At 41.0% G+C, this 13,578-nt stretch overlaps 2 protein-coding genes across 5 annotated transcripts in view; one reads left to right on the forward strand and one right to left on the reverse strand.

The window, feature by feature from the left end:
* The window catches only part of chrna10a (cholinergic receptor, nicotinic, alpha 10a), a gene marked incomplete at both ends in the record, with an annotated part of 303,976 nt that overhangs the window by 14,860 nt on the left and 275,538 nt on the right, over positions 1–13,578 (reverse strand). The gene's annotated exons all lie outside the window — the stretch shown is intronic.
* stim1a (stromal interaction molecule 1a) overlaps positions 1–13,578 on the forward strand; it is a 39,301-nt gene that overhangs the window by 3,954 nt on the left and 21,769 nt on the right. For all 4 annotated transcript variants that reach the window (XM_080771620.1, XM_080771621.1, XM_080771622.1 and 1 more), the window contains exons 3-6: positions 1,323–1,453; positions 6,864–6,978; positions 8,268–8,379; positions 9,615–9,730. In XM_080771620.1, the coding sequence (XP_080627746.1) occupies positions 1,323–1,453; positions 6,864–6,978; positions 8,268–8,379; positions 9,615–9,730 (474 nt within the window). The remainder of the gene's footprint in view (positions 1–1,322; positions 1,454–6,863; positions 6,979–8,267; positions 8,380–9,614; positions 9,731–13,578) is intronic.

The raw sequence follows: 13,578 nt of genomic DNA on the forward strand, positions 1-13,578 counted from the left end.
CCTTTGGAGAGAGGAGGAAGATGAGGGCAGACAGGCTCCACCTGCAGAATGCAGACTGTTTCATAACCATGACTAGAGCAAACAGACTGCTGCGGGCATGTGATAAGTTCACAAGAGATGAAAACAGGCCAGGTTCAACCTCCTAGTCAGCTAGTTCAGTGTGCCTTACTGAAATTGAATGAACCTTGTGTTAGCTGATATTTGAAACCAAAAGTCCTAATGCAAAATTAGAAAAGTCAATGGAATTTACCTAATCTTGACTGAAGCCTTCATTTCACCATGATACAATTCAGTCTCTCTTGTCTTCATTCTTGGCCCCTAGATCCCATTACACTGAATAATTTCTCAGTGTATTTTGGGGGTCCAAGAAAGAATATGACCTCCCAGAAACCAAGACACATTACTTATTCTATTATCTTGAATGACTTAATTAAAAATGTATGTCTCCCAGCTGGTGTCTGTTTTTTTTGTGTTTTTAGTTTTTTCTCATTTGTTTTAATCTCTCTGTGCATCTACTGTAACAATCACTGTTGAAGTTGCCTTGAGCAAAGCACTGAACCTCAAACTGCAGTAGAGCTGCTACGGCTGCTCTTACTTCCCAATGTGAATATTTGTAACAAAGTGTGAGAAGATGTTATAAAATCAAATCACACTGCCATTTGAAGCAGCCACTGCAGAACGTCTTTCACCTGGCTACTGAAACTTAGAATTCTCAACTGCATATTTTGTTTTCAGCAGTTTCATAGCTACTGCAAGAGCTAGGACTTCCTTCAAACATCTGCTAAGCATGCTAATGTTAGCTGTGGTTACAGGAACACAATGACTTTGTTACTTCTTGCATGCAATATGCAGGTAGTTTTGCACTTCCGCATGCTGTTTGGGGGCTCTAGAAATGGTGGAGCAAAGAGATATGTCAGATTCCAGCAGAAAAAGCACCACAACTAGCACATGAACACATAGTGCTAGATATCTATATACCTTTTTGCCTATATCAATCAAGCCATTTTACCTGAAATTGGACCCTTTCGTGTCTCAGTGCCACACACTTTTACTCGGTTTGGGTTGGACAGAATCATCAGTGAGTTTTTTGCTTGAAATATTTGATTATTGGTACAAAATAGAATCCTCCTATACACCAAGAACTCCTTTTTAAAACTGTAGCGTCCAGTTGAGCTGTATTTCATTTAATTAATGTAGTTAGTAATTGTAACAGGATACACAAATACTCTAATACAAATAATTTAACTAAACAGTTGTCACATTGTGGTAAAATATTTTCTCATTTCTTTTGACTGACTAGCATGACTATGTTTTTCCACTAGAACTCTGCCGCATTGATGAGCTACTGTGCTTGGATGAAAATGCCATTCTCAGCTTTGAGGCTATCCGGAACATCCACAAGCAGATGGACGATGATGAAAACGGCAACGTAGATGTGTCGGAGACAGATGGTGTAAGTACTACATCTCAGAATGTCATTTCCTACAGGTGTTTCTGTTCTGTTGGAGGAGATACATGGCTTTGTTGTATGGGGCGCGATATGGCAACAATATCATACCATAATGGTTTTAGGCAGGATCTACCATCTTAAAGGGACACTTCACACTTATTTTAATGATGTTTGGAAGACAAGGAACACTTTCCTGGGGCTTTTATGTGAGTAATATATGTTTTTAGATATTTTAGTATTTCAAAGTGTCCATGATGTCATGGACACTGGGCTCACTTACTTCCTGGATTATGTTGTCGCAGTAAAACACACTCCTCCATCACAATGCTACGCGGGGTAGGCTAGGCTTGTAGATTTAGTTTTAGTAGCCAACACCGACTCTGGACTCCTGGATCGCTGCCCTCCACATTTTCCTATCTATCAGGCTTTTGAGCTCTAGAGCAGGGGTACTTTGACAATGGAGAGGGCCCACTCACTCAGAGGGCCACATTGCATATTACTGTCGTAGCAAAAATAGCCGATCTACAAGCTCAAAACGCATCGTTGTGTGACGCGTTTTGAGCTTGTAGATCAACTATTTTTGCTATATTTGAATTGAAATCCTGAATACTTTTTTGCCATTTTTTAAGTGGAATCCTGAAAAGTAACCTTTTAATATAATTTCAAATGCATTTAGTTGCATTAAGTGATGGTGGGGGCCGCATGTGGCCCCCGGGCCGCCAGTTGCCCATGTATGCTCTAGTCTAGAGTGTTGTTAGCTAAGCTGTCGCGTTGTGGTATGCTTCTTTCCCCTCCTGGCTTTGACCTGGGTTGGCTCCCATAGAGTCGATTGACTTGCCTCTAGTTCAGGGTGCCTGCACAGTGCCCTGCCAGCCACATCCTTCTCTCTGACATGTGACACCTAGTGCCATTTGTAACATTCTAGTGTAGACTCCATCCAGGGTTCTTTCCCGTTGTGCTGTGAGGGTCCATGTCTCAGCCTCATACAGCAGTACTGACTCTACAGTAGCTATGAAAAGCCGCCTCTTAAGTTCTTCTCCCATGTCTGATTTCCACACACTCCATATCCCATGCAAGGCATTCCAGGCAAGTGCTCTCCGGACCTTCAGGTCCTGTTCAGTTGAGGCAGTCCAAGCCCTGAGATATTTGAAGTCCTCGACGGGCTGGAGCACCATCCCGTCTGCAGTGGCAATGTAGATTTTGTCTACAGGACATTTAGTCTTGTAGATTTATGTTCTATTTTGCGAGTGACACTGTGAAAAAATCAGGTATACTGCAACTGATAGAATGAACACTCAATAGAACGGTCTCACTCGCATTTTAATCGTTCATGATTTAATATCGTCATATGCAGTATGCACACCCCTAATGCGTTGTTGCGAACGCATTGAGCACTTACTATGAGACCTAGCAGATCATGTCTGTCTGTCTGTCCGTGTGTCCGTGTGTCCCCCCTTTGTGCCCATATATGGAGCTGAGTGATTTGTTTGTGATTGATGCAACACACTCCATATTTGGACGTATAGCTGCTTTGGGGACTCCTTATATGGTTATGGCTAAGTTAAAAACTTAACTTAAAAATAACTTAACTTAAAAAAAGAATAACTTAAAAATAAATCTTAAAAAACCCCAAATATGTACGAGCTGCGTTCGCTTCCTGCGTTTGCGCGTCTTACTGGTCAATCTGAAGAGGCTTACTGCCTCTTCAGATGTGTCATTGTGTCATTATAGTAAAGTGTCATTACAGTAAACCTTGGTCATCAGTGAGGATTCCTTTCTAAGAAGGCCATAGTAAATGAGATTAGTTTACCAGTAAGACGCGCAAACGCGGGAAGCGAACGCAGCTGAGACCCTGCAGATCATCTTTGAATATATTCTTTCAGAGCAAACGTTTTTAACTCAAATCTTTGCTTCTAGGGGTCCCTGGAACAACATATTTTCAGATGGGGGTCCACCACCAAATACAGATAATTCTGTGGGTCCTTGACATGAAAAAGGCTTTTCTGAAAACGTTTAGGATTTAGAAGACATCTTTTTAGAATCGGCCTCAGTCCTAAATGGGTTAAAAGAAATTTAGAAGAATTTGCTCATATTTGAGTGTGAACAGCAACAGTAATTGCGTTGGTGACATATTTTACTTGGTCAATAAGATCTGATTATGATTATTTAAACATCTTAACCTTTTTATAAGTGGTCTCAAACTAACAGTGCTAGTGTTGATTACTACTAACTTCTGGGAACTAAAAAGAAGCTCCATGCTCCGGAGATTATGAAAAAACTGCTGTGAAAGAATTGGTCCATCGGAGTTGTCACTGTCACCATTCTCTGTTCACCACTCTGGGTGTGCCATGGTATTGACAATAGTTAACAGTATGTTGACATTGACACACCTAAATATAACTTAAATATAACGCACCCATTATTCATTTTATTATCTGCAGCTGTGTTGCTTACATCACGTTGTACTGTCAGCACCTGCCATGTTTTCTTTTGCCCTTGTGTAGTCTTTAACATAAATACCCTACAAAATCAGCATTTAAGACAACACACAATGAGATGGAATAAAATGGGACATAGCTTCTTTATGTCAGTAGTAGCCCTCAGGGTGCCATTATCCTGAAAATGCAATTTAAGCTCCGTATACCATGGCCTTATGTGTAAACTATAGTGAGGTATTCTACTGTTTGGGGGACTTCAGCCTGAAGCCCCCTTTTTAAGCCTAGTTTAGTCTTGCTTACATCATGCATCATGGAGACACACTTGCATTATAAAGCCTGCTCTGGCTTGGGAATCAAGTGCAGTGCAGTGGGCACTCATCTGCAGTGGCCTTGAGCCAATACACAATTTAGACAGCTCACAATTTAGAGCACTCCAAAACAATGGGCCTGGTTCCTGTTTGGTTTAAAAGACTGAATAATGAGGACAGAAGATTGCTATATGAAATGAGGGTAGGATCCACACCTGCAAGTTTCATACTCTCGTGATATGAGCCAGGCCTGTGTTTACCATAGTTTTTTTAATTTTTTTATTGCATATACAGTACCCATTAATCATACACAAACACGTTGGTTAGAAACAATCGGGAATGAAAGACAGTGTTCCTAATAGTTGGAAGGATAAGTTAAATGCAGAGGGCACATATTAGCAATATGTGTAAATGTAGAAAAAAGCAGAGCGATCTGAGCACTCGGAAAATGGTGGGAGGAGAGGGCGTAAATTCAATGTACTTTACACCCTTGAATTTACGGAGGTCTCTGTCCTAACAAATAGTTACGCTCAGTGCCCAGGACAGAGATTAATCATAAAACATTAATCGTTTCATAACCGAGCGCACCGCTCCACAGGCTGGGAGTACCTGTTGGGAAACATTCGATGTCATTTCTGGTTGGGACATCCAAAGTGGTCCCCCTCCATTTTAGTGGATGAGATCGAAAATCTTAAAACGTGAATAACTCTTGATCTAAATCAATGCTTCCAATTCTAACCAAAGATTATGTTTTTGACGGCCCATCGCGGTCCCGTCGCTTGACTCGTTATCAGTAATCATAGCTGCCGTTGTCGATCTCCTCTGGGGTGTTTTGGCTACTTCTAGCTATAGGCCCTGAAGCTGCAAATCGCTGGGTGTCCTGATTTAATGGTCCTAAATACCCCTGGGCGTTCGGGGTGTTAATTCATTACAAAAACTAGTTTTTAAACTTTGTTTCGACCCACTGGTCTTCTTCAGGGCTAGTATGAAGCTGACAAACATGCAGAAGCACCATTAAGCAATCACCATTAGTGTAGCAAACGCATCCAGAAATGTGTAAATGTATTTGGCCAATACTCTGACAACACTACTTCCGCTGTAGCCAACCGACATAAATCTCAAGTTAGAAGTTAGGTGGCACACAAAATACAATGAGGCTTTTGTAATGAAAGCTGTCATGGTCTGAGGATATGTCTGTTGTCTGAAGATAATAGTTAGAATATATATCTTTGGCCGATCAAGTTGATAGGATGTGTCAGTTGATATGGCTTAGAAGTTTCTTATATTTTGCTTCACCAAATAATTTATCCCAAAAGCTAGGAGATGGCTACAGTATATAATTGGCATACAGGTATATTGCCTTTTATGGTGTACCTTTTGTTGTCACAATAAATAAATGTTTAATTTGGTAAATGGTAATATTTGAAACTGGAGGTGCACTTTGGATGTTCAGGTTCTGCTATTTAACAGCATAAGTGGTAATTGCATGGAGTTGAATAGAAGTCCAAAGAAGTGCATGGAATTATGTGTAATAATTGAAACAAATCATCTCAACCAAAACCATGTACTGTAGCACTAATCTTTGCACCTTCCCATATTTGGCGTAAAACTGCAAACAAGTGTTTAAAAGGCATGCGTGCAAATGAGGTAAAAATAAAACATTCCACTGAGTAGAGCAAAGGCATAACACACTTAAGGGCCTTATTTCCGTCAGTGCTAAACCCCTTATCTCTGAACTTCTTTGCCTTTTTTACTATTTTGAAAAACATTGATTGTCCAACTAGCCGATCTACATCAACACGTTGTAAGCTTGTAGATCGGCTGTTTGAACTATTCGAAAATGTTTTTCAAAATGGTAAAACAAATAGCCAATTTACAAGGTTATGTCTATCTAAATGTGATCTTTCTAACACCAATTTACAAGGTTATGTCTATCTAAATGTGATCTTTCTAACACCAATTTACAAGGTTATGTCTATCTAAATGTGATCTTTCTAACACCAATTTACAAGGTTATGTCTATCTAAATGTGATCTTTCTAACACCAATTTACAAGGTTATGTCTATCTAAATGTGATCTTTCTAACACCAATTTACAAGGTTATGTAAGTAAGTAAGTACATTTTATTTATAGAGCACCTTTCGAAACAAAGTTACAAAGTGCTGTACAACAGGTAAAACAATCATGTTAAAACAATGTTACAAAGTGCTGTACAACAGGTAAAACAATCATGTTAAAACAATGTTACAAAGTGCTGTACAACAGGTAAAACAATCATGTTAAAACAAAGTTACAAAGTGCTGTACAACAGGTAAAACAATCATGTTAAAACAAGGGCACGAAACAAACAGTAGAAGGTAAAACATTAAAATGCAACAAATCAAGCAAAAAATATATATCATAAAATAAAGTGCTGACGAAATAAATACGTTTTAACAATCTCTTAAAACCGTCGACAGACTCTGCATTCTTCAGTTCAAGGGGCAGGGCATTCCACAAATGCGCGGTCACCCTTCGTTTTGAGTCTGGTTAGACAGAAGGCCTTTATCGGAGGACCTGAGTGAACGTGTGTTAGGTTTAGCATGCAGTAATTCAGAGATGTATGTCTTATCTAAATGTGATCCTTCTAACACCACTATCAAACATCCCTGTCTGTCACCCCACAGTTCCTTAGGGAGGATCTGAACTACCATGATCCCAAGGCCAAACACAACAGCTTCCATGGGGATGATCAGTTCATCAGTGTGGAGGACTTGTGGAGGACTTGGAAGGGCTCTGAAGGTACGGCGTCGTGTTGTTGTTGTCTTTTCTATCTGAACAAAAACCTGTCCCTAGGCAGATTTCACACTTCTGCATTTAAAAAAGAAATACAGTACATGAATCAGCGTGGAATCTCACTGTACTCTCCCCCTTGATATGCTCTGCCCACTTTGTTTGAAGACTAATCATTAATTCTTAATGAAACTCTTATGCTGACTGTCCTTATGCATTTTTGAGCAGTGCTAGCTGCTCCAAGGAACAGCTTTGTGTGTAGGTCCGTCTGTCTGTTTGAGCACTGAATGTCTGTTTGTACCACGACCTATTGACCCCTGCAGCTGCTGCTGGCAGTTCCTGCTGATTGACAGACACACACACACACACACACACACACACACACACACACAGAGCACCTCTCAGTTTCAGTTCGCACTGGTGCAATCTTTTAAATTTGTTTTTATTTGTTTCCACCATCCCAGATCACATTACATCAGTTGCCAGTATCATCCAAAACAAATATTTAACTTTATTTGATTAACCAAAAACGCAATGGATAGAATAGTTTCATCCCTACTTTTATTTTTCATCGGTTATTAAACTTCATATTTTATTCCCATGACTGAAAAACAAGGCTAGCACACAGTTCTTTCTCACCCAAGGAGTTTCCATCAGAGGCAGTAATATGATTGTCAAGCATAGTGCAGAACACTTACCCACTCAAGGGGGCATTATTGAATCCGTCAACAAAACAAGCTGTCTCATAGCAGACCCTCACTTTATCTCACCTCCTTCTAGTTATCTTTGCTCAACCTTTTGCTGCAGATAATTTCATGTCTGCACTGTATAGTATGCTTGCACTCCTGGCTCTTCACACCCTTTCCTCTAGCCCCTCCCCCTATATGTTTGCTTGTGGTTCTGTTTAAATTACCCTGCATTGCAGCTTCTTGTCAGGCCTCAGAGGAGGTTCTGAACCAGGAAACTGGGTCTTTGTTCAGTCCAGCAGCATTGCTGCACATTAACACTTGCAACCCACAATGTTGACTAACACTTGCAACCCACAATGTTGACTTATTCACAGACAGTTGGCCAATGCATGCATGTTATGACAGAGAATATGTCTTGGCTGATTTCACGAATTATATAGTAGGTGCATACGGCCATGATGTATTGAGTAGAAACGGATGCAGTCTACAGTAGTCTCAAGTTGCATACTCTAGGATGGAGAAGATGTTGCCTGAATCAGAATATTTAATGTTTCGGAGGAGTGAGTTTGAAGATTTTTCAGCAGATATCTTCTATATGTTTTCCCTCAGTGTACAACTGGACAGTGGATGAGGTCGTGGAATGGCTGATTACCTATGTGGAACTGCCACAGTATGTGGATGGCTTTCGCAAGATGCGCTTTAATGGTAGTACCATGCCGAGGTAGGTGACAATTTATTTTCAGTAGAATGTGATTAATTAAACTACTTTTATCAGACATCACGTCATTACAGGGGTTGGGGGTTACATATACTCACTGACCGATTAACATTACAAGTAGTAGTTTTTATTTGTATTATATCAGTAGGGTTTATCCTTCAATCTGCCTGTCAGATTATGAGAGATTTGTGTATGAAGTTGATATTTTGATCTGGGGGCGGCACTTGAGAAAAGGCTATGGGGTCACTTAAATATTGACGGTTCATTCTCCGGAGAGCATGAATGAGCTCAGCAATTTTCATGGCAATCTGCCCAGGAAATACTAAGTGCCTCCGATGCATTAATGTTAGGCAATGTTTTATATGTCTAAGTTTAGACATGGCTTTAGTCATGGTTAGGGTAAAGTTATGGGGTTGCCTTCACGTATGCCCTTCGGGTGCATTTAGTGTCCCAATCCACTGATGAAAGGGTGCATTATCCCTGGTAACTAAATAAACGTGCTCAGAAAGTTTCATGGCAATCGACCTTACCTAATTCTTGACCCAAAGATGGTGCTAGAGCAGTGGTTCCCAAACTTTTCAGGATGAGACCCAAATATATGGTTGCCCGGGACCAATCTAGTGAAAATAGCAGATCTACAAGTGCACAGAGCGTAGCTTCACGCAACGTTGAGAGCTTGTAGATCGGCTATTACTACTACTACTTCTTAATTCTTATTTTTTGAATTATGGGATTTCTTTGTTTAAAAAAATATATACATTTCAAATGTATTATTTTTGTAATTAAAAAAAAAATCTTTTGAAATGTGTATTTTTAAATGTAGGAAAAGAACATTTTATTTTTTACTGGAGTCATGACCCATACATGTTTTATTGGTGACCCATAAAGGGGGTCCTGACCCAGTGTGTGGGAACCAGTGTGCTAGAGAATAGGTAATCAGTAGGGTTCATCATCTGGGTACATTAAGGTTTCTAGTAAGTTCCGTAAATTAGTTTTAGATATCTTGTTTACGATCAAACTGTTGGACTGACATTGTCGTCCTTGGAGACAACGTCCTTACTCCAGCCTAATGTCAGGTGGTGTGGGTTTCTGTTGTCCAAATTTGGGTATGCACTCCTAAAGTTCAGCTTGTAGGTTTTGCGGCTGGAAGCTCTCTCTCACATGAAAAAAAAAGAAGAAAAACAGTCTTCTGTTCTTTCTTCATTGTTATTGTAAATTCACTGTCTGTTCTTTTTCAGGCTGGCTGTGAAGAATGGCACATTGATGGTATCTATTCTAAAGATGCTGGATCGCAGCCATGTCCAGAAGTTACAACTCAAAGCCTTGGATACTGTACTTTTTGGAGCCCCACTGAGTAAGTAATGGAAAAAATTCATACCTAATAGCTTATTATTCATATATAAAACAAAAGTAATATATAGCCATATAAGCCAACGTCTGGCTTTCAGAAAAAAACAGGATGCCACTCGTGATGTCATGTGTAGAGTTCTCATCGGGCCCGATATTTGAAGCCCGGCTCGGCCTGGCCCTAACTGGGTCTGACCGAAGCCCGGCCCTAAAAATTACCATAATGTTAGGCCCGAAGCCCTATAAAGCCCGACAAAGAAAAAAAAGAACGCCACTTTAATGCATGGCCAGCGCAGCAGCATGCGCCGTCAGTGAACCACTGACGGCGCATGCTGCTGCGCTAAAAGTGGCGTTCTTTTTTTTCTTTCAGTGTGTGTCTGTGTGAGAGTGAGAACGGAGAAGTTGAGAACGGAGTTCAATGGACTTATCGCCAAAATAAAGGATTTATGTAGCTCACGTTAGACTGTTAATGTAGCCTACCATTTCCATATCATTCTAATGGATTCCATTTCCAGTGGTGGTGAGTAGCTCCCCGTTTCCTCTGAAGTGAAGCTATGTCCAAGACCCCAAGTATCGTCCCCGTTCGGTGTCCAAAAGAACATAGCCTACAAAGTTTACAAACCATCCACGGCACGCACCCGCTCATGGCGTGTCTCGACAGCTTAAAGATCTGTTATTTTAAATCGGGCACAGGAGGAGCGCTGCCGCAGCACTGAGGGACGGCGGTTATAATAATATAATTAAAAATATAAAATATAAAATCAAATAGCCTGTAGCCTGCAGTGGACTGTAACATTGCGTGGTCAGATCAAACACTACAGAATTATATGGATCGGTTGGCGACTATATGACGTTGATTAGGCCTAATGATTAGGTTATTCATCGCAGCCAGCTGGCTCAGTTGCTCAGTGCAACTGTTTTTGTCATGTTGCAGTCTATCGTGTGATAATCCGATTGATTTATAAAACATTTGAACATTATGAACTGAAGCTCATTTGGTGCGCCGCCAGCCAGCGGTATAAACATTAAACAACCACCCCACCGTTCACTTCTCTCTGCCTGCGCAGTCAGTAATCCATTCCAAGCCCCCCCGCCTCCACTCCTCCGTCTTCCTCCTGTCACAAGTGAATCGCCATAGCGCAGCCCTCTTCATAATAAATACATACTTGTAGGCTATATAGCCTACACATTACACAAATAACAGAATTGCTATTTTTATTATAATAACATTCTTGAAAAAGGAGAAAAAGAAAAAATCACGGAAAATCACAGAGCCCGAGGCTCGAACCGGCCCGTCTAATTAGCATATCTTTTGGGCCTGGCCCGGCCCTAAAATGTCGGGCCGGGCCGGGTCGGGTTCGGGCAGAAAATGAGAACTCTAGTCATGTGGCAGCCAAATCTATGGACTTTTAATGTTTGCTTTAAGCAGTGACATCATGTGGCAGCCACAGTGAGCGCCCCATGTCACTTGGGCGTGATGGTTTTATTTTTACTGAGCGGGATTCCCTTCAGATGATGTGTTCATGTTTTAGCCTGATTCATACATTATCGATTAATGGTGTTGCATACCGAGAATAGCCGCTCTACAACCTCAAAGTGCAGCACAAGGTCACACCCAGTGTGCTTGTAGATCGGCTATTTTTGGTGAATGAGTATAAATAAACCTGGCCAGCCGGGAGCCGGGAGGTCGAGGGGGATCGTAGCCTTGCAGAGAGAGGCAGATTCTCTGGAGAGAGTGAATGGTAGCTCCAGACAGTACTCCCGCATCCGCATTTCCGCGTTGGCTGATTATATCGTTGTAAATGTGCGCGAGAATCTCCCGTGCTACATTTGCGGGAATCAATTGGATCACATGCAATTCCTGCAATACCTCGCCAAAATGTAGGCCCTGTGTGTACATGCATACAGTTTAATTGGCTGCAATCGATTATTCTCCATTGATTATTTTGTTAGAGGTTAATCTATCATTTACTTTTTTTTTATTAATCAAATAATGTAGTTGAAATAAATTATCACTGAATCTATGTTCACTGTGTTGAACTTTCAAAAATAATGTATTATAATAATCATTGTTTAGGTCCTCAGACCTTCAAGAGTAATTCTTTTTCTGCTAGGTCCATATAGCCGGCGCCGCTAGGGGAAACTCCTTGGTGGCACTGGGAACTTCATGAATGCTAATAGCTAGCAGCAGAGAGAATTAAAATGATCTCTTATTTACCTTACTACAAAAGGTGTTTGAAAAGATTGAAATATGTTCCAGAAGATTGTGTAGAAGTAAAACAAAACGTCTCAAAAGGGAATGTTGGGTGGGAGGAGCAAGATGAAGGCTCTCCGGCCTCCCGGTGGGGCTTCCTCACTGGCAGGTGAGTCGGTAGGATACAACGTCAGTGACCGACTATATTAGACGTGCAATCCAAGCTGACACAGCCGAACGCTCCCTACCCCTGTTTCAGCCAAACAGAAGCTGCATAACCCAATCATCCTAGGAACACATTTCTTGTGGAGGGGTAACTGGGCTGCTCTGTATTCTAGACACGCCACTCTGCCACATGCAGATTAATAAATACTTTATTCGTCCTCTCCTGCTCCAGTCTGCAACTCTAGAATGTGAGCTTTCTGGTTCTACAGCAAAGACTTGCTGCTGCATCTCTTCCTGGGAACATGTTGTAACATCAACAGTTTTGTTATCCCCCTAAGGATTTTACTGGGTGTGTCTCAACAGACATAGTTTGACTCAGCCCTAATACAATAGAGAAGCTGCAGTTGAGCTGTTGTTATAGCTATTGTTGAAAGCAAAGACACGTAAACAATTCTGTGGTACAAAGAAGAGGAAAAATAATGACTATCAAAAAGACAATTTCAAAGGATAGTTTCATTTAGAAAGTGCACAGTCGGCTGCGTCTGGCATGTGTCATTGTGCATGTGTTTGTAAGCGAGTCCCAGCTGGGGGAAGACATTAGAGGGCTGTGTGGAGTTGACAGGCCCTCAAAGCCAGGGAGGTCCTCCTAATGGTCACATAGGCTGACTGGATTTAACGGCATCATTTTAACCCATTGACGCCTGGTGCAACGTATACGTTGTTCTACCCTTGATGCCAGCGAGCTCTCTGTGTCTCATCAGCTATTGCTATACATGTAGCAACATAACTATTTAAAAAAAAATCATCAGAATTTGAAGGTTTTCAGAAACCTTAGGTCAGGCCCTAGAAGGCGTTCCCAGATTCGGCCTCAGGCATCAATGGGTTAAGACACCTCTTACAATGGATTGATGCTAAATGTGGCATATAAGTGGACACTTGTGTAATGGTTAACATGGTTTAACCAAAGTGGACCCATTCATACCTTTTTGTGGGCCTCATTTTACATGAAAATGGACTGTCTGCCCGAGACATAATAGGGCAGACATGGTTAAAGCTAGTCATTCCCGGTGTAATGGATGATTAAATGTCACTTTGGACTGTTGGTAGCATTCCTTAAGGGCAGTGAAGCAGTATGTGGGGAAGTAGCATATTACACAGATTAGAAATGGGCTAGAATAGATTGTTAGAAATGGGTCATGTTGTAAGCACAGTAATTAGACAAAGTTTTGAAACTAACTTCTAAAATGTTTAGGAATTACCATTATCTTGATGTGAGTTTTGGGATTCTTTTTGTGACTATATAGCCTAATATTTGGGAACTTTGCTCTTTTAATTAAGAATTGGCTTGTGATGACCATAGTTAATGTAAAATAAACTATAACGTTATCTCCACTTTGTGGTCTGCAGATTCTGTAGGATTGAAAAGAGACTGGGCCATTTAGTCCCAGTTGTAGGCCCTCAAGCTCGTTAGTTTTTCAGCGAAGCTTCTTTGCCTG

This window comes from Protomyctophum bolini (assembly GCF_963924005.1).
Source record: "Protomyctophum bolini genome assembly, chromosome: 9".
Taxonomy (NCBI): domain Eukaryota; kingdom Metazoa; phylum Chordata; class Actinopteri; order Myctophiformes; family Myctophidae; genus Protomyctophum; species Protomyctophum bolini.